Source organism: Aspergillus glaucus, assembly GCF_001890805.1.
Source record: "Aspergillus glaucus CBS 516.65 unplaced genomic scaffold ASPGLscaffold_15, whole genome shotgun sequence".
Classification (NCBI taxonomy): Eukaryota; Fungi; Ascomycota; class Eurotiomycetes; order Eurotiales; family Aspergillaceae; genus Aspergillus; species Aspergillus glaucus.
Genome location: NW_019170467.1, coordinates 272479 through 291217, shown reverse-complemented (window position 1 = coordinate 291217; position 18739 = coordinate 272479). Strand labels below are relative to the sequence as shown.

General features: G+C 50.4%; 10 protein-coding genes across 10 annotated transcripts; 6 read left to right on the top strand and 4 right to left on the bottom strand.

The window, feature by feature from the left end:
- Positions 1 to 43: 43 nt before the first annotated feature.
- Positions 44 to 2279, top strand: ASPGLDRAFT_535661 (dihydroorotate dehydrogenase 2). Its single transcript, XM_022548016.1, has 3 exons — positions 44 to 150; positions 286 to 876; positions 935 to 2279. Exons 2-3 carry the CDS (start codon positions 352 to 354, stop codon positions 2060 to 2062), a joined length of 1653 nt encoding a protein of 550 aa, XP_022399098.1. The 5' UTR covers positions 44 to 150; positions 286 to 351; the 3' UTR covers positions 2063 to 2279.
- Positions 2280 to 2416: 137 nt separating this feature from the next.
- On the bottom strand, positions 2417 to 3214 carry ASPGLDRAFT_130142 (triose-phosphate isomerase; the record flags this gene model as incomplete). Its single annotated transcript, XM_022540941.1, has 1 exon — positions 2417 to 3214. One exon carries the CDS (start codon positions 3212 to 3214, stop codon positions 2417 to 2419), a length of 798 nt encoding a protein of 265 aa, XP_022399097.1.
- Positions 3215 to 4416: 1202 nt separating this feature from the next.
- On the top strand, positions 4417 to 5509 carry ASPGLDRAFT_534195 (RpiB/LacA/LacB family sugar-phosphate isomerase). Its single transcript, XM_022547969.1, has one exon. The coding sequence runs from the start codon at positions 4706 to 4708 to the stop codon at positions 5192 to 5194; it is 489 nt and encodes a 162-aa protein (XP_022399096.1). The 5' UTR covers positions 4417 to 4705; the 3' UTR covers positions 5195 to 5509.
- Positions 5510 to 6259: 750 nt separating this feature from the next.
- Positions 6260 to 7625, top strand: ASPGLDRAFT_27241 (uncharacterized protein; the record flags this gene model as incomplete). The annotated part of the gene is made up of 4 exons (XM_022543644.1): positions 6260 to 6315; positions 6437 to 6842; positions 6894 to 7332; positions 7444 to 7625. 4 exons carry the CDS (start codon positions 6260 to 6262, stop codon positions 7623 to 7625), a joined length of 1083 nt encoding a protein of 360 aa, XP_022399095.1.
- Positions 7273 to 9095, top strand: ASPGLDRAFT_534298 (putative U-box domain protein). The gene is made up of 2 exons (XM_022547977.1): positions 7273 to 7835; positions 7895 to 9095. The coding sequence occupies exons 1-2, from the start codon at positions 7753 to 7755 to the stop codon at positions 8664 to 8666; spliced, it is 855 nt and encodes a 284-aa protein (XP_022399094.1). The 5' UTR covers positions 7273 to 7752; the 3' UTR covers positions 8667 to 9095.
- ASPGLDRAFT_535467 (uncharacterized protein) lies at positions 8804 to 9652 on the top strand. Its single transcript, XM_022548011.1, has 4 exons — positions 8804 to 9087; positions 9151 to 9264; positions 9346 to 9411; positions 9469 to 9652. The coding sequence occupies exons 1-4, from the start codon at positions 9019 to 9021 to the stop codon at positions 9583 to 9585; spliced, it is 366 nt and encodes a 121-aa protein (XP_022399093.1). The 5' UTR covers positions 8804 to 9018; the 3' UTR covers positions 9586 to 9652.
- A 67-nt stretch (positions 9653 to 9719) lies between these two features.
- ASPGLDRAFT_130609 (tyrosyl-DNA phosphodiesterase 1) lies at positions 9720 to 11569 on the bottom strand (the record flags this gene model as incomplete). The annotated part of the gene is made up of 4 exons (XM_022540978.1): positions 9720 to 10439; positions 10486 to 10873; positions 10924 to 11036; positions 11090 to 11569. The coding sequence occupies 4 exons, from the start codon at positions 11567 to 11569 to the stop codon at positions 9720 to 9722; spliced, it is 1701 nt and encodes a 566-aa protein (XP_022399092.1).
- A 982-nt stretch (positions 11570 to 12551) lies between these two features.
- On the bottom strand, positions 12552 to 14536 carry alg10 (dolichyl-P-Glc:Glc(2)Man(9)GlcNAc(2)-PP-dolichol alpha-1,2- glucosyltransferase; the record flags this gene model as incomplete). Its single annotated transcript, XM_022540969.1, has 3 exons — positions 12552 to 13525; positions 13580 to 13717; positions 13777 to 14536. The coding sequence occupies 3 exons, from the start codon at positions 14534 to 14536 to the stop codon at positions 12552 to 12554; spliced, it is 1872 nt and encodes a 623-aa protein (XP_022399091.1).
- Positions 14537 to 14733: 197 nt separating this feature from the next.
- Positions 14734 to 16094, top strand: psf2 (DNA replication protein PSF2). The gene is made up of 3 exons (XM_022547048.1): positions 14734 to 14948; positions 15102 to 15694; positions 15753 to 16094. Exons 1-3 carry the CDS (start codon positions 14835 to 14837, stop codon positions 15859 to 15861), a joined length of 816 nt encoding a protein of 271 aa, XP_022399090.1. The 5' UTR covers positions 14734 to 14834; the 3' UTR covers positions 15862 to 16094.
- Positions 16095 to 17976: 1882 nt separating this feature from the next.
- On the bottom strand, positions 17977 to 18711 carry ASPGLDRAFT_129999 (uncharacterized protein; the record flags this gene model as incomplete). The annotated part of the gene is made up of 2 exons (XM_022540932.1): positions 17977 to 18624; positions 18679 to 18711. The coding sequence occupies 2 exons, from the start codon at positions 18709 to 18711 to the stop codon at positions 17977 to 17979; spliced, it is 681 nt and encodes a 226-aa protein (XP_022399089.1).
- Positions 18712 to 18739: the final 28 nt, after the last annotated feature.

Genomic DNA, 18739 nt, shown 5'->3' with positions numbered 1-18739 from the left:
AAAAACAACCGGAAGCGGAATAAAATCGCATCGGGATTGATCCCTCTCCTTCTTGCGACTTATACGGAGTGCACACATTTACGTGTGGGATGCTTGCTGCTCTTCCTTGCTTTGCTTAGACTGTCTGAACTTGTGGAATATATTGCAATTGTAAGTTCCCCGAGCCTTTTCCGTTTACTATGCTTCCTTGATCGGCTTCGCCGGCTAGGGTACAAGCATGGGATGGCTATGCCATGCGTCTACGGAGCCTAATTGTCTGTATAACAGAGACTAACAGTATCCCAGATACTCAATACGCATTGATTGTTAGCCAATGGTTTCTGCTTAAGATTAGCGCTCGTGTTGTTCATAATGGTCGCAAGCTCTGCTACCCTTGCTTTCCGGTCTGCGGGCTTAAGGGCTCGCGCTCTTCCGCTCGCCCAACGATCTCCGATTTGTTATAGTCGCGCTGCCGTACAACTACAAAGCTCGTTGAGATGCTACTCCTCGGAAACAAAACCCGAGACGGCCAAGAAGGCGAAGGAAGCCGTTAAAGAGACCACTGAGAACGCTAAGGAGGCTATAAAGGAGATTAAGGAAGCTCCCAAAGAGGCCCCGGCACCGGCCCCTGCACCGGCTCCCAAGAAGGGAGGTCGCCGGTCTAAGAAATTATTCCGTACATCGTTGGCTTTGGTTCTATTGGTTGGTTTTGTCTACGGGTCGGACACCAGGGCTAGCATTCACCGATTTGCGGTGCCTCCCTTGGTCCGGTTGCTGTACCCTGATGCGGAAGAGGCGCATCATTTTACTGTGGAGACATTGAAGCAACTCCATCGATTTGGTCTTAATCCCCGGGAGCGTGGAAACCCGGATGGTGATGGCGCGTTGGCAACAGAGGTTTGTTTCCAAACACATGAAAATTAGGCCGTGGATGCTCAGGAATTGTCTCGTTTAGGTTTTTGGATACACGCTCTCCAACCCAATTGGTATCTCCGGTGGCCTTGACAAGCACGCGGATATCCCAGACGCACTTTTCGATATCGGACCTGCGATCGTCGAAGTTGGCGGTACGACTCCGTTGCCGCAAGAAGGAAACCCGCGACCCCGTGTGTTCCGTCTCCCATCGCAACATGCAATCATCAACCGGTACGGTCTGAATTCGAAGGGCGCAGACCACATGGCGGAGGTTTTGCAGGAGCGTTTGCGTGACTTTGCGTATGCGCACGGCTTCGGTGAACACGAATTGGCTCAGGAGCGCGTGTTGAACGGCGAGGCGAACGTCCCGCCAGGCAGTTTGGTGCCCGGCAAACTGCTCGCGGTACAGGTGGCCAAGAACAAGGCCACGTCGGACTCGGACATCGAAGCCATCAAGCGGGACTACGTGTACTGCGTCGACCGTCTGGCTAAGTACGCCGATATCCTGGTGGTAAATGTGTCGAGTCCCAACACCCCTGGTCTCCGTGATCTTCAGGCGACGGGGCCTCTGACGGCCATCTTGAGTGCCGTGGTTGGCGCAGCAAAGGGCGTGGAACGTCAAACCAAGCCGTTCGTGATGGTCAAGGTCAGCCCGGATGAGGACGCAGACGAACAAGTGTCTGGCATCTGCGACGCCGTGTGGGGCTCCGGCGTCGACGGAGTCATCGTGGGTAACACAACCAACCGGCGCCCGGCGCCGCTACCTAAGGGAAGCACCCTACCAGAGGGCGAACAACCCATCGTCAAGGAAACAGGCGGCTACTCCGGCCCCCAACTGGCCGACCGCACGGTTGCGCTGGTTGCACGATACCGCGCGCTCCTTGATACGCCCAACATGCCGGAACTAGAGAAGCGCATGCAAGAGCAAACGGCGACGGCTAAGGAAGCGGAACCAGACCGCGAGAACGTACCGGCGGTGGGAGCCGCAGAGCCCGTGGACAAGTATGGTCGCAAGACGATCTTCGCGTCTGGGGGTATTACGAATGGAGCACAGGCGCGGGCGGCCTTGGATGCAGGGGCTTCCGTGGCGATGATGTACACGGGGGTCACGTATGGGGGGATAGGCACGGTGACCCGTGTGAAGCAGGAGTTGAGACAACAGAAGTGATTGATTAATCAGTGTTGTCAGCTGTTTGTTCTTGTTCACCGCTGCTGCGTCGAGAGCTGTAGCTGTAGTGCTCTCTCGTCCGAATAAAAGCAGAAACAAAAGGAGAACAAAAAAGAAATGAAAGAAGATAAAATCTTCAAGCTCATCTGACATGCAAATAAAGCTTCAACTAGCCCCAAATAGGTGAACCCGAGCAGGTGGATCGATCTGGACCATTATGGAGAACATATCTGGGGAATGCTGTATGTATGTACCAGTAAATCCATTGTAAATCCATCGTAACGCATCCGATACCATTTACACCGACATGACAACATGGGACCATCATCTATAAACAGTAATCCGTGAAAGAAACTACAGGGTCTCCTCGACTTCTTGAACCACCTTCCGCACGCCGTCAATCTCATGCGCAAATCTCCCCAGAAACATCCCATCAACCGCCTTCCCTAGACCGCCCGCTCCCCACAATCCGGGGCCCGCGCTTCCCCCATACAGCACCCGCACCTCTACTTGCCTACCATTAACCCCAGACTCCCGAACCACACCGCGAATGCCCTCAACCACAGCAGAAACATGGTCCATTCCCGCAGGCACGGGTTTCCCAATCGCCCAAACCGGCTCGTAGGCAAAAATCACCGGCGCATCAGCAGGAATAGCACCGAGGACTGGCCTTACCTGCACAGCAACTTCCTCGATAGCCCGCGCTATCGCCTGGTCCCCCGCGGGGGCCATAATCTCCCCCACGCAAACCAGTGGGATTAGCCCATGCTCACAAGCAGCTTTCGCCTTCTTCGCAACCTCGTTGTCCGTCTCGTGGAAGATGGCGCGGCGTTCTGCGTGTCCGAGCTCGACAATTGATACGCCTAGATCGCGGAGGGCGAGCGGGGAGACTTCGCCGGTGTAAGGGCCGAGGGCTTCCCAGAAGCAATCCTGGGCACCGAGAAGGAAGGTGTCTGTGGCGTTGGCTTCGCGGAGGATCTTGGCGCAGGGGTGGATGGTTAGGAAGTCGGGGATGAGGGCTAGGAGGAGGTCTTTCTTGTCGGAGTTGACGCTGAGTTCGAGGAGGCCGCGGAGGTAGGAGAGGGTGCGGGAGGGGGCGAAGTACATCTTGAGGGAGATGATGAGGAGGGTTTTGGGGAGTGTTGGAGGCATTTTGGTATCAGTATAGACTGTATAGATCCGTATAGATTGTGGATGGTATAGAGTAGAAGGTCAGTAGAGATAAGTATAGATTCTGTTCGCTATGTACATCTGCCACATCGTATGTGCATACTTGGCCTGTCGTGCAGCACGTGAGCGTGGGGTCCCGTGACTTCTAGAGACATGTACCGGGCATGTATACAGAGTGGGATGCACAGAGCATTGTGCAGCATTTGGACAGGAACAGCCAAATCTAGTCCTGCTCTAGCCAAGGACTGGGCTCGCCTAGTATATTTGTGTCTATACCCTGTACTGGACAGTGACTGATGTCATCATCGGAATACACAGGAACCGAACCCAAACAGGCAACTACGATGCTATACACCTAGGTACTTGTCGACGAAGCCATCGGAAGTGATCCCTCCAATGATTGCCGTGTATAAACCCCCTGAGGAAAGTAACATTCCGTGCCCCTCAGCACACCCCAGTCTAGCCCTCATAGAATCCCCCCTCCTCTTCTTATCCGTTCAAACGATTCGATTCCATTCCTTGAATTTGAAGCTTTTCCATATCGGCTATTCGGGAGTAGGTCGACCACCAATGAGCGACGGTGGATGAGACGGAGTAATACAATTGACGACTGCACCATACCCTAAAGAGTATGTAAGCGCAGTTGAACAGGCAACTCTATCTATATTGGGATGGTGATTATAGGCTGGGTTGGATGCCGTGATGATATAAAATCCGGTTTTGTTTGCAGTGCGGGAATAATCAGCATCAGTCCACTGTACATGGTAGGATCATTGTCTGTCCACCGAGCATAACGTTGAATACCACTTTGTACACCTACATAGCACAGTCCAATTTTAGTGTCTCTACTACTAAAGAGGAAAGCCGTTTGCACATGACCATCTCGATCTACCACGAGTACATACTACCCCATAGTAGTACATAGTAGTAGTACATCCAGGAGTACTGCATTGAGTATCCCGAGATTCCGTGGAACTGCAATCATCCCGAAACGGCTAGTGCAGTCACTCATTACGACCCGGTATTAGCGAGTCCCACCCTGTTGTATATTACCGAACCATCCCTCTTAATTGCATTCTCATTGGCCACTGCCCCAATGTGCATGACGCCACGGCGGGGCTGTGACCCAAACCGGTAATCGTCGAACATCGGACATTCCATACTTGTATATGCAACTCAGGCATCTTTGTTGTTTGGCATCCGGGTTGTTTGTGGCTCCGAAGGGAAAGGGAGGGAGTTGAGACAAGAACAATGAGATTCAGGAGGGGGTGAGCATGGTCAGGCTCAGCTATTTAAGGGCCGTCAATGTCCCCCCAATGCCCTCCTCACTATCATCATCATCCAAATCCTCTCTTCTCCCTCTGAGCTCCTCTGGATTTTACTTCCGATCTATCCACTTTCCTTCTTCCACAGTCCACTTTCTTTTGTACTGATTGTCCACCCTATCTTAACCTCATTTCATATCTATACAAAATGGCCGACCTCCAGCCCCTCCGCATCGTCTTCGCCTGCGATGAAGCCGGCCAGCCCTACAAAGAAACCCTCAAAGCCGCCTTCGAAAAGAACCCCCTCATCGCCTCCATCATTGATGTAGGCGTCGACTCCACCTCCGACAAAACCGCCTACCCACACCCCGCCGTCGCCGGCGCCAAACTCATCCGCGAAGGCAAAGCGGACCGTGGTCTCTTCATCTGCGGAACCGGTCTGGGTGTCGCCATCTCCGCAAACAAGGTTCCCGGAATTCGTGCCGTGACCGCCCACGACTCGTTCTCCGTTGAGCGGTCCATCCTGAGCAACGACGCTCAGGTGCTCTGCTTCGGTCAACGAGTTATTGGCATCGAGTTGGCGAAGAAGCTGGCTTCGGAATGGGTTACCTACCGCTTCGATCCGAAGAGTTCTTCTGCTGCTAAGGTCCAGGCTATCTGTGACTATGAGGTGGAACTTTCTGCTGCTGCTCAGTAATGCGGACTATGAGTACATGCGTTGACGAATATACGATTATACGTTCGAACGCTTAAGCCTCGTCTCCTTGATAAAACTTGGTTTGCGAGACGATTGTATAGATACAATATCCGGATGGTGCCATTTTCAGCCCTCTTCAACATTTTGATTATTAGCGTTATGATACCACGACTATGGTGAATTTGGCTGGCCGAATCTTACTTTCTTCCGTATATAGTTGAATATATTTTCGATCTACAAAGTACAAATGCACCGATACGTTCTGGATTATTTTCTAGAACGACCGTAGCTTTCCTCTTCAAGGCACTGCAATATACGGTCGTCCACTCAGTGTGAGTTGTCGTTAACTGTGGGCGATATCAACAGAGTCTCTGGCAATCCCCTCTTCGCCTTGAGCATTTTTACCCGCGATGTCCTGCGCGACTCTACCGATCTTGCCAAGGGGCTGGAATTCGTTTTACTTCAAACTCAGGCAGTTTACTGAACGTGTTGAGTGGGACCATGCTAGGCGGTTTGACGAAAGGGATCCTGCCCGCCAAAGGGGCAATCAGGAGGGAATGCGCTGAGAGATGTAGAAGGCTGTGGTTGGGCTTGTTTTGAACTTGGAATCATATGGAGAGATTTCTCACATGGAAGTAGCTAAAGTGTATGGAGTAGGACTTGGGGACTTTGCGTATTCATATATCAAAATTGCCTTCGGTGTAATACCAATAACACCTTATCCGCACCTTTTGGGTCTACCGCTTCCCGTCCGACGTCAAATTCACAAGGAAACAGGGGTGCTCTGGGATGATTCTAGAATATATCTAACCGAGAATCCCTCTGGTTTGTATGACCAATACACCCGCAATCTACTTCTCACCTGCAAGAGCATTTACGCCGATGTCTCGTCTATTGTGTATTCCACCAGTCAGATTGTCCTGCAGTACCAGAAGAGCCACGGTCTCCAGCCACTCAGGAACCTTCTACCGACTTATATTACGTGCCTCTCAGACGTGATAATCATTCTTAACGCTTCGTCTTGTCTGGATGGTGGCTGCTGTAGAATGAAATGCAGTGTCAACGATGGCTGTCGACATGACAAGCCTCTACAGATTTCATCGTGTCCAGGAGAAAAGATCGTTAGTCGCAATTAAAGTTACAACTGGTCTGTGACGTCGATAATCTGGAGACAGCCAATGCGGTTGTGGAGCCATTGCTCGTCCTTCCAACTCTGGCACAATGCGAACTCCAGATTGGGAGGCATCCTGTTCTGACCCTGGAAAACCTGACAGTTAAAGCTGCTAGCCAGGCAATGGATCGGCCATTGAGACGATCTACTACAGCCTTCCCGTTCCTACGACTGCCTGTCGAACTCCAAATTCGGATTCTGGAGTTTACCGATCTCATTGCGCCTCTGGGTGAAATCGAGTGGAGCCCAAAAGAAGGCTACAGTATCGACAACTATTGCGCCACATGCGACGAACTAGAGGGGCCTGGTGACTGTTTTGAGCATTATGCGTGCCAGTTTCTTGCCTGTCCTGACACTGGTGACCTTGATTGCTTTTGCAACCTATACCATGCGACCTTTTCGACGATCTACCGGTGCTGGGAACCATCGACGTCGTTATTCCTGGTCAGCCGGGCCATACGGGAGGTTGCCCAGACGGTATTCTTTTCGAGAAACCGATTAATTATTCATACATTGGAAGAAAACTAGTTCGGGCCCCAATCAACATCAGACCGTCTCGAAGAGGCTGTTTTCTTGAAGGACACCGTGCCTCCCACTCATCTGCCTTGTCTGCATTTCTTAGGACTCGTCTTCCCGCGCTTAAGTACAAGTTTTCTTGCCTCTGGTAAACCTGTTTATCATGACTGGATTACGACCATTGAATACGTCAACGGCAAACTGAATTTCTCAAAACTCGTTCTGCGGGTATGCTTCCGGGAAGATCTGCCAGCTGAATCCGACGAAATACGCGAAATACTAGCTAGTGAGGAGGGCCGGGTAATCCAGGAAGCTTACCTCCTCATTCTGGCTCCATTTGGACGGCTTGGTCGGCCTCACCGGTTTTTCGTGGATGTTGGATGGCTTGATGAGGAGTCCTATAGCGAGGTCGTAGCCAACCTGGAGCGAAAGTTGGAGCAGTCTGCGATGGGTGAAGGATATGATAGTTCTAGGCTGGGAAAGGGCAAGGAGAGATGCAGTGCATGGCTTTAGTATTTGAAAAAGTTTGGCCTTGATGACGAGACTGATGAGACTGAGGAAGATGAAGAGGATGAGTGGCTTGATGAGGATGACGAGGATGACGAGGATGACGAGGATGGCTGGATTGACGACGATGATGAGGACGAGGATGATTTTGGTGAATTTAACACTACTGCAACTCAAACGGGAAAGAGGGCACATCAGCAGATTTCCTCTTTAGGCCTAGTACGAGCGTTGTTGTAGACTCTGAGTCAGCTGGGTTCTGCGGGGATCGATCAGCTTCGACAATCAACAAAATCATTGGCATTAAAGACGTGGTCTTGCTCCTGTACTATTTCCAGATTATTCGTCTAATTGCCCAAAAGGAAACATGTCCTTTGAACTAAAGGAAAAGGGTAATCGACTCTACAAAGAGGGCGATTACAATGGCGCTGAAGAACTCTTCTCTCAAGCGTGCGTTTCTCTCTAGTCTTGCATACATTTTGGCCCACTAAAAAGAAGTCCAACAATAGGATCCAGAAGAACACCCGCGAACCAACCTTCTTCACCAACCGCGCCCTAACCCGCCTGCGCCTGGAGAAATGGCCCGGTGTCGAACAAGATGCCCGCGCCGCCATCGCGCTCTACGGACACGAAAGTCCCAACCGTCTCAAAAGCTCCAGTTATCTTGTACAAGCACTCCTGGGCCAACACCAACCACAAGCCGCTTACGATATCGCCATTGAAGCCTACCGCGACAGTCTCTCCGCCAAGTCCCCGCAGACCGAGAGCCTCTCCAAGTTTGTCCTGCGGGCTAAGCAGCAGATCTGGGCGCTTAAGGAGACCCGACGCCTGCGCGAAATGAACGATACCCTTGCGACGGTGGAGGGGCTTATCGAGGCTGAGCTGCAGCGCTCGCTAGACGACCTGCGCCGTCAGCTGGACGCCGGAGAGATCGGGGAGATCGGATATGTGGAGGATGAGAAGGCACTGCGTGGGGACGTGGAGAAGAACATCCAGAATACTCGCGAGGCGTTCCGGGCTACGTCGAAGGGGGAGATTGCTGAGCGGGTGGTGCCGGACTATCTGGTCGATGGGATCTCATTCGAGGTCATGCACGATCCGGTCATTACGCCGTCGGGGACCAGTTTTGATCGCGTGGGGATCGTCAAGTATGTTGAGCAGTCTGGGACTGACCCCTTGACGAGAGTGGGCATGTCGGTTAAAGATCTACGGCCTAATTATGGGCTTAAGGCGGCTTGTGAGGAGTTCTTGGATAAGAATGGGTGGGCGGTTGATTGGTGATCTTGCTTCCTTTCGCTCTAGACATTGCCTTTTTTTTCTTTCTTTCTTCTTTTGCTTTTATTATTGCATCAAATACCCGTCGTTTTGCTAGCATTTATGGCGTTGGTTGGCTACCTAATTTACAATGTCAGATAGAGTATCATCGCAATGTAGAGTTGTACAAATAGATTCCCTTCATAATTCGCATAAATCAGTCATCAGACTCACATCCCGGCAAAAATAGCTAGACTACCCCACTTCTCCCCCACCATCAACAAGACTCAACCACCTCAACGCATCTCATCCTCCATCACTACAAACCACAAGACCACTCCTATCGATCCTATCTTTATTCACGAAACAAAACGCCAAAATGTCCGCCTACCTCAACACCATCACCAATACCTCCTCTTTCACCCCCGAGGTCCAAAATGCCGCGGCCGCCCTAGCCCCCTCCAAGGAGACCCTCCAGGCCGCCATCGACGCCGCCCTGGCCATGGACGAGACTGCCGCCACGCTGAGCGGCGAGCAGGCCGAGCTGCTCAAGAAGGGCTTCGAGTATGCGACGCAGGTCGTCAAGATGTTGGAGAAGGATCCTGCGCCGGAGGAGAAGTTGGATGTACGTTTTCTGTTCTGGGGAGTTGGGGAGGAGCTTGTCTTGGATGAAGGGGTGGATGGGTTACTGACTAGAAATCAATAGCTGTACAAGTACTACAAGCGCGCGAACAACGATACCCCCGCTCAGCCGTCGATGTTCAACTTCGAGGTTCGCATTTCTCATCTGTTGCCTTGAAAGGATGGGACGGAAACTGACAACATGCAGGCCAAGTACAAGTACAACGCCTGGAAGGAGATTAGCCACATCAGCGAGCAGAAGGCTCTGGTCCTCTACATCAAGCAGGTTGACACTCTTATCAACAAGTACGGCACCCGCTCGTAAGCGCATCTACGCGCGTGTTTGGCATACATATGGCTTTTGGTAGTCTTTTTTTTGGGAGGATATCGCTAGTCACGGATAGTATATCATTACATTGAATGCGAGTTTATTATCATAATCACCACTTTGGGAATTGTCTAACCATCCCATGTCTGCCCTAACCAGTCTGGTTCCGGGTGACTTGCCGTTGCGCACCATGGCTCATCCCGAGGTCTATACGGTGTTAACGGGACATCGTAGGGCATTCGGAATCCGACCAGGACATCCTCCAGCCCAGACTTGGTTTCAGCGGGACGATCTTGCTTGAAGCACGGAACCATCTTGGCTGTCTTAGTCTCTGGAGAACCATCAACGTACAATCCGGGCCATACAACCACCCCAATCTCCCAGCTGCAGATCCTAACTTCTCGCTGCGCATTAACAGCTGCGCCCCACGCTTGGGTAGACAGGTTCGCAGAGGTCACTATCGCCCAGTCTACAGATTCCATTCCCGCATCTGAGAACCGGATGTAGGTCTTAATATGAGGCGCCGCACGACGACGACCCGCTTCCCGTCGAGGAATAGATTCTGCTTCAGCGGATGATGTTTCGAGACCAAAGTCACTGTCCCCTGCCCACTGTCGCAGATAAGGACGCATATACTGTAGCTGTTTCTGCTGAGGCGCACTTTGCGTTTTCATGTGAATGGATCCACCGGAGCCGTAGCCGTTGAGTGAACGACGAATCTCGTCCGGCGTAGGGAAGATAATAGAGAACCGCGGACGCGGTGTTGGGGATGAATATTGCGCGAGAGAATCGAAGAAGATATCGTTTAACCATTTGTCTGTTTGGCCTAGTGACGCAATCGAGGATATCTGCTCTTCGTCAGCAGGTTTTGCTATGTTTTTGGGGTGGGTTAGTTACCTGAAGCACAATATGTGCCGTCCCAGAATGCGGCGCCAACGGGACATGTCGTAGAATATCTTTCAAAGCCGGCCATCCCCACAGCGTTTGCCTTTTGGCGTCCATAGTCTCAGCTTTCTGTTTCAAAGGCACGCTGGCTATTAATGCTGCTCGCACGGCCCGGAAATCGAAACGTTCCAACTGCTTAACCAACGGGCCTGTTTTTTGACGTCCGTATGCATTTAGATAGCTGAGTAGGTCTCGCTTGAATCTGGTTCCACTACCGTATCCTCCGGTTCCTTCAGAAGTGGATGTGTTTGGTAACAGTGGCAGAAGAGGAGAGCGCCAGACTGCTTGGGTCATGTTTGCCCAGTCTCCGGGGATCATGTTGGCTGTATGAATTATGACCCTAGTCCCGTTAACAGATTGAAGCTTGAGAGCCATGGATAGGAAGCATACTGAGCAAGATCATCATGTCGAAGTAGAATCATCATCTTGGAATGATGCGTACCAAACGGTTCCGGCATGTACGCAACTATCGGCTCCACATTTGGATATCTCGAGCATTGTTCCTATAGCATCATTAGCAAACACACTTTAATCTCAAATCAAAGAGGAAAACTACATCAATCCGTATCCTATTAGGCGCATCCCTCTTCCACGACCCATGCACCACCTTCACCTTCATCAAGTCCCTGACATCCTCATCAAACTGACTCATCAGAAAATCCACGTCTATCAAGAAATTAAACTGCCAGCATTCGCGGATCATCGGATCCTCGAGGATATCTCGCAGTCGGACAGTGTCGACATTGTTCCCCGACGACGCGGGTAGATCCCGGATATGGGTAAGTTGAATTGGGGATGAATGAGTGGTAGTAGGTATCTGTTTTTGTTTTGGAAGTTCAGTCGCTTTTACTCCATCAGGTACGGCTGTGGTGCTGGTTGATTTCTGGCGTCGTGGTGGAGGCGGCGGCGTGATAGATCGACGTAGTGATGCCAAGCCATTGTTTTCTGCTGTCAATGTGTCGCGGTATGCTGGATCAGTTGTAGGTGGATGGTGCTCGAAAGATGAAATTCTGGTTCGTTTGGAGGGGCGATCCATCTTTATCATGGATGTTCGGTGGTGATGGTGCTGAAAGGGAGCGGGAGGCCGGAAGTGACGCAGCCACTGACCATGCGACAGGTTCCGATACGGAAGAGGATAGAGAAACATAGACGGACTATTAATACCTGAAGAGCCAATTTGATGAGGGAGTATGCTTCTGATCGCATTTTGCTAGTGCAGCCTATCTACAATAATTATACGTCATCCCGACTGATGCTATGCATCGATCGGTAATATAATTACCATCCTCACAAAGACCTGAGTACGTATCGGGGTCTAACTGATTGGCAGTATCTTCGAACCAACGTCCGAAGACGATGGAGCAGGCCTGGTAGAGTTTTGATTCTTCAAGCTTCACAAATAGAGTCCGATCGTTCGTGTTCCACTCAAAACCCAAATCAGAACCAGTTTCGAGTAGCGGGACCTACAAAGAAGTCAGTCAAATAAAACGACATTCGGATTGGTTCTTTGCTTACCGGTACACCCGGGAAGGGTATCTCGGCGTGTTCGAGAAGCTGCAGGCGGTGGATGAGAGCAGGGGTAATATGTTGGACGCTCGTTATTTTCGAGACTGCATCTCGTAATTCCTCTGGCGTCTCCATGATCACCTCGACATTTTCAGTGAGAAGCTCGACTTTCGCGTTGCTTGCGGCGTCATCAACCAGGGTCGCCTCTTCCAGTCGCGGACGATGTGTAAGTGTCTGGATAACCTCATAACGCGGTGATGACTAGAGCCATGGTGAATAATTATGAGTAAATGAGATGCTTTTGGTAAAGTGAATAACCTTTCACAGAATGCAATGCGGTGCTTGTGCAAAAGAATGAACAGTCTTTTGAAAGGGATCCCAATCTAATCATGACTGGCAGTGCCAGGCGCTTTCCTTCCTTGTGCTCTAGTATTTACTCAATTGGGAAGGCGCTGCTTTGCGATCGACTACGTTATCCAAATTAGGAAAATATAAACAATTGACTATCACAATCACCACAAGAACCTCTGACTCATCCCCGGTTCCTGCGGCCACTCGAAGCCCTTGTACAAGAAAATATAGCCCGTCACAGCATTAACAGCCAAGAACCACAGGGTCTCCAAGAACAGAGGAGAATGAGAAGCCACCTGTGCACAAACAATCTCCTTCTCTTCCTCCGGTCGGTTTAGACGGTAGACAGCCGGAATTGGCTGCGGTGGTAAATGCAACCTCCACATAACCCACGGGATGATAAAGTAACGGGGCTCGACGAGAGGCGCGGTGACCAACGAAAGAGCCGTCGCAGCAAGCCAAATGATCACGAAGCTCACCCGGGTCGGTTCCAGCTGCTGCTTCTGACGCGTAGCAATGTGTGCCTGGATCCTTGCCATGACTTCTGGCGTAACAGGATCTTTCTGCTCAGGTGGGGGAGCCTGTTTCGAGGCCACTTGTTTGCGGTTCGTTTTGGCTTTCCTGTCGGCTTCCTTTTGTTGTTCTCTCTTTTCTTTCCTCGTAACTGGTTTCGTGGGAGCCGGAGCCGGAGCCGGCGGTTGTTGAGATTGCGGCGGCATGTGCATCAATCTAGGTGCTGGTGCAATCGTGGTGAAGCCAAACGCAGAAATAACCGCCCAAGCACCAAGGAAATAAATTACCACGGCTCCGTACTTGATGGCTGAGTGATACCGGAGGATTCGGAAGGCGTAGAAAACATAGTGACGGTTATCGGCCAGAGTGAAGGGATGGACAATGGTGTTGTAGTGAACCGCAGCCAGCATTACCGGAACGACTGCCAAAATAGCCAATAGGGATGGGAGTCCCCTCTGTCTCTTAGGGAAGCTGTAATCCAAGAGCTTTGGAAGAAAGTTCCTCGGGAGGGCTAGATTCGCAACGGGGATGACAAGAATAGGCCACGAAAAGAACAGGAAATAAGGCCAGATGTAGAGCATCTGGGGCAAATGAAGACCTGCAGTGTGAAATTCCTTGTGTCCTATAAAATATATTAGTCTCCATTGCATACAACACCCTCGTTGCAAAGACCTACCCAAGACGACGCCATTGTTCCATAGTATGAAACCACCAAAAGCTGCCAGAATGAGAATGTGAGGAACTACAGAAACAAGCACTCGGGGAAGATTGTTCAGTGAAGTCGTGGCAAGAGACACGGTAGTCTTGAAGTAGTCTACAGTGACAAAGTTAGCGGAGAATGCCATCACCATTAGATTGTCAAGGATGTCTCACCTGCAAAAGATGCATCGGACACAAGAGGATCATACAGCTCATTCTGGAAGCCTTTCTTCGTGACTTCATTCAGCCCAGAAACGTTGCATCTGTTAGTAGACAGACGCAGCGTCCGGAGCACCTGCAATCCACCGAAAAACACGGAGACCCAAAAGATATTGGTCTGTCTAAAGACAAGGGCAACCAGTCCGAAGACAAGGAATATAAGGGACTGAAGAGGAGCAGATCCGTTCACAGTAGAGCGCTTAAGCTGCCAGTTGTACGCCTCGACGACTACCACAAGGGCAAGGATATCAGTATAGTAGAGCCCCGAGAAGAAGAACAGCGGCGGGAATAAACAAATGTTCAACACCGTGTGGCTCAACCGTGCACCTACCGGACGAGACTTGCGGTCATTCCGCAAGAGCTCCAGCACAGACTGAAGCCTCCAGGGCAAGAGAACAGCTGTTGCTGCGACATTCGTGGTGCGCAGGGCGTCCGCGCCGAGTTCCGTCGGAGAGCCGCGGAGAGCAAGCATGGCGGCGCAAATCAGGTACGACCAGAAGTACAGTCCCGGGGGAGTCGTAATCTTCGGATCCCAATTTGTCCATCGATGCGCCCAGTAGGCCTGCGCCTGGGGAACATGGAAAGCTTCGTCGAGATATGGCTCCGGAACGACTGCGCTGACTCGGGTTTTCCACAAGGGAATCAGCAACAAAGCGAAAGGAACCGCATACCGGGCGGCTCGAGATAGACCCGAATCAGGCAGAGTGGCACTCATGATGGCCAGATCTATATATATTTTTCAATTGCGATCTGTTGGGGAGTTGTCAAGATCAAATAAGCAAAAGGAGTGGAATAGCTGGCAGAGAAGTTCGATGCAAACAAGCCAAACATACCGTATCGGGCCGTGGATGGCCGCAAGATCTCCGAACAAAGCAGCGCTTGCTCTTTTTCGTCTCGAAGACTGAAGCAAAAGGAAGAGAAATCCTCGCCAGAAATCTGGTTAATTGTGACAGTAGAAGCCAGCTTTTGCTTCAAACACCGGAATCTCTAAAATCTACACGCCGTGACCGTCAATGGCCTTCCCTCTCCCGCGGGGCATCACGCCCCCGGAGATCGCCTTTCTCGCTGAGATGGAACAAGTTAATATAGTGCCTCGTCAGAGATTAGAAGGCCTGGAACTTCTTGGGGTGAGTCAATTGAGCCCATGGGTAGCCCCGGTGCTGTCGTCGTGAGTCTCGACAGTGCGGACAATGCGGTTGAGATAAACGTCAAAGGAATGGCAGCATACTGCTACAGCTCCCTATATACCAGTCCACTCAATTGACCGTTTCTACAACTAGGGTCCCGTCGAAGCTCTCCTCCCTCCCCGCCGAGCTACCCTCCCACTATGGCTCGCCCTCCTCCTCAAACGCCAACGCCGCGCGAACATCGTCCCACCCTCCTGGCTCCACCCAGAAGCCCTATCCCTAATCCTCGAAATCGAAACACAACATAGCGATTACCAGAATGCCTTCTCCCCACCACCTCCACTGCCAGGGCAACCGAGCGTCCGAGATCGAGAAATACAACAAGCGCCAGTAGCCATGCCGCGATATACACAGGACGGTGAGCGGTATTACGCCTCTCCGCCATTTCTTCCGCAGAATGTTGCTCGGGATTACATACCTCCTGGGGAACCGCCGTCGTTACCGTATCATTGGCTGGAGGTTGGGAATATGTTGCTGGATGCGGCGAGCGATGATTTGGTGGATCCGGATCAGACACGGCGGTCATTGAAGGAGTTGCGGGAAGTACGCATGGCTAAGTTTCGGGCTGGTACAGATGTCCTTGATGCTGCTGCAATAGGGGGAGGAGGAGTCGCATTAACAGGAGTGGGCGCAATGGAAATCGGGGAGGGAAGAGGCTTTGTCACGGGGGTGGTGGATAGGCTTAGGTATTTGAATTCCGACTTTATGGCATCCTTCTCTTATACTAACTACGGGACCGATCAGGAAAATCGGAGCATCAAAGGAGCAAGCACGGAGAGAGCAGATGGCCGAAGACATGGCCAATGGTGGATATGGTGCTACCCAAGACGATGACGACGAAATGGAATTTTGATCATCCTCGACCAATTATGAACGAAACGATACGAATTATTTAGATGCCATTTAATGACCGTATAATATCATATATCATGGGACCGATATAATCATCATAGCAACAGCGGGCGTAGAAGCTATATACAGGCAAACTCTTATACGCTTTCCTCTCCTACCCCCAGGGAGACAATAAGAGACTTACCTCTCAATGGAGGTGGTTCCTGCCTGCAAAGCCTCACTTTATCCCGGTTACTATTCACCAATTTGATCTTTGATATTGATGTTTTCATTCCCTCGACCACTCATGTAGCTATACAAATCCTATTCCGTTGCTTTCGAGTAACGCCTTTTCAAACTAAAGTCATGTAACCCAGGAGATTCAGCACCAAAGAATCCTCGTTCCCCGTATGAGGCTTGGTTTTCTGAAAGGCCATTAAAGGATATCCCAAAGCCACCACCCTAATCAGACTTCTCTAGAATCGCTTGTTTTCGATTCAATGAGTTTCTTGAACCATGGATACGTCTCCGCAAGCTCCCTAAACTCAGTCCCCTGGTCATATTCGTGGCCATGGATCTTTGGAGACAGAACGGATAAGGCAAAAGAGGTGAATATCCCTAGAAGGCTAAGCTCAAAGTCCCAGCGGCTCTCAGAAGAATCCATCAATTTTTTTACGTATCTCTGGCAAATGCAACAAAGACACTGGATAGTGGCTCTCGCGACTGACGAAGGTGTTGAAGTATGCATCTCGATCAACGATGGGTGGCATGGAACATCCACGGGCTTACACATAATGAGGGCAAGGGACGACCGTGCCCGGAAAGTCCAGAATCCCAGTGGTGTTGAACTCTTCGTCAACCTTGAAGAAAATGTTAAAATGTTGCCCTGTAAAAACGAGCACCTGTGAATCTCCTTTTCCGGCTAGTTTTGCCGTTTGTGGTATAGCCTCCCGATACGCCGTACTGTAAACGCCGCCCACCTGGCCTCCCAAGTATAAAAGAGCTCTCCCTCACTGTTCTGACTGTCACAGAGCATGGCCTGTTTGGGGTAGTGCATTCACTGAGCATGAATGCTCGCTAGCTGTATAGCATGTTTGATTGCTTTATCCTGTTTGGAGTAGGGCAACAACCCCTCGTACACACACTAGATAGTCTGTCGCCGGCAGGCCCTGCCTGTTTCCTTTCTCTCCTCATGTTAGAATTTCGTCAGATAGTCTACCAATAGATTCATATTGCTCGAAACCGTCACAAGTTTGGCCACACCATCCCGGCTTAGACTCCGCTTGCCGGGAGGCATAGAGCAACTGGTGGAACTTGAGGTGTTTGATTACCAAAGCTGGCCACAGCGACCTCAGTACAATCTCCAGGCTGCTAGCCGAAAGACACTGACTGTCAATGGATATCCGGTCAAGATATTCAGTCCTGAATGGGTTCTGCGTGAGAAAAATTTGTCACAGTATCAGCGGCAAGGCCCAAAAGCACAGACTGATATTCATGATGTGGAACGCTTGATCATTTTTGCTGCACCTGGCATGCCGGAACTCAACTTCAGTCATATTGAAGAGTTGAAAGCTGCATTGGCAGATCTACTGGAGAATTAGCCGGGAATGCGACAGGTCCTAAAGCAAAAGATCAATTGCCCAGTGATCTTCGACAACTGGTACGCCCCTTTGTCGTCCTTGTCGGAATGAAGTACTAATTGGGATTTATGTAGATGCTATGGAGGTGAATTGTCACATGGCTTTTGAGACACGCACTTGTTCCAAGTGACTCACTGCTTGAACTACCATATCTGAAAGGCTTCACTGTTGCCAGCTCTGTTGCTTCTGTTTGTATTCTCTACTGTTGTTGATTCTTGATTCTACTCATTGTTCTTTCCACCTGGGTTCATTTTTCATCTATTAGTTTGAGGAAGAACAAGATGAGAACTTCTTAAAAAAGAAGGGGGAAAAAAAAAAAACAGAAGGTCTCTATCTTTACGCGCACCGCCAAATTGTTTGTACACACTACTGACCCTACCTACATATATTGCACAAGCTATATATCACGCACTGGAGAATTATTCAACCCTCTATTCTTTTCATTTAAATATTTGGATCTTACAACTCATCGCCGACATCGTCAAACAGTAGAAGTATCAGGCGATAGGATTTCCCCTCATGTCCACTGGCATTTCCTTACTAGAACCAAGGCGTTTTGAAATCCGGAGGTCCCATGCACCATACTGGGCCTCGTGAATCCGACCAAAGTGCATGCTATACCATTCTACTGCCTGCTCATCCGCACAGTTATCAAGAATATCATTGTTGACTTCGAGATAGCCCCGCATCATTGATATCCAGGCGTTTAGTAGCAATTCCCAAGACGAATATCCAACCTCCTCAATGTCATGAATAAATCCTTTAATAAAGCTCTCAACCAATGCCGCTTCAAGCGGATAGAATAAGTTGCCATACACTTCATATTGCTTTGGTTGAACCATTTGGCTTGACGGATTTGAAGTCATGCCAAGATCGTCCAGTGGTAAATGCGCGAAGGAGTTGGGGATTAAGAAGATTTGGTCCCCACTGAACGGAAGGTGAGGCGGGAATTGGAATGACGTGCAATAACGATCTAGGCGTCCGTAGCCCTTGTTAATCTCATCAAGAACGGCTTGCGGATCTGGGAGAGATTCCATAATTTCAGGGGCGGCCCGGCGATCAGGAGGGGCTTGAATGAATCCCGAGTCTTCGAGTTTCTGAATCGCCGTCTGATGATGTTCGTCTTGGACAACAAACATGTGATCCTGCGATTATAGTCAGTGAGAACTAGACCAAATAGGAAGAGAGAAAATACTTACGCCTGCCCCAATTGGGACACCCAAATGATACATTGCAAGCTGCCCCCACGATATAACAGGT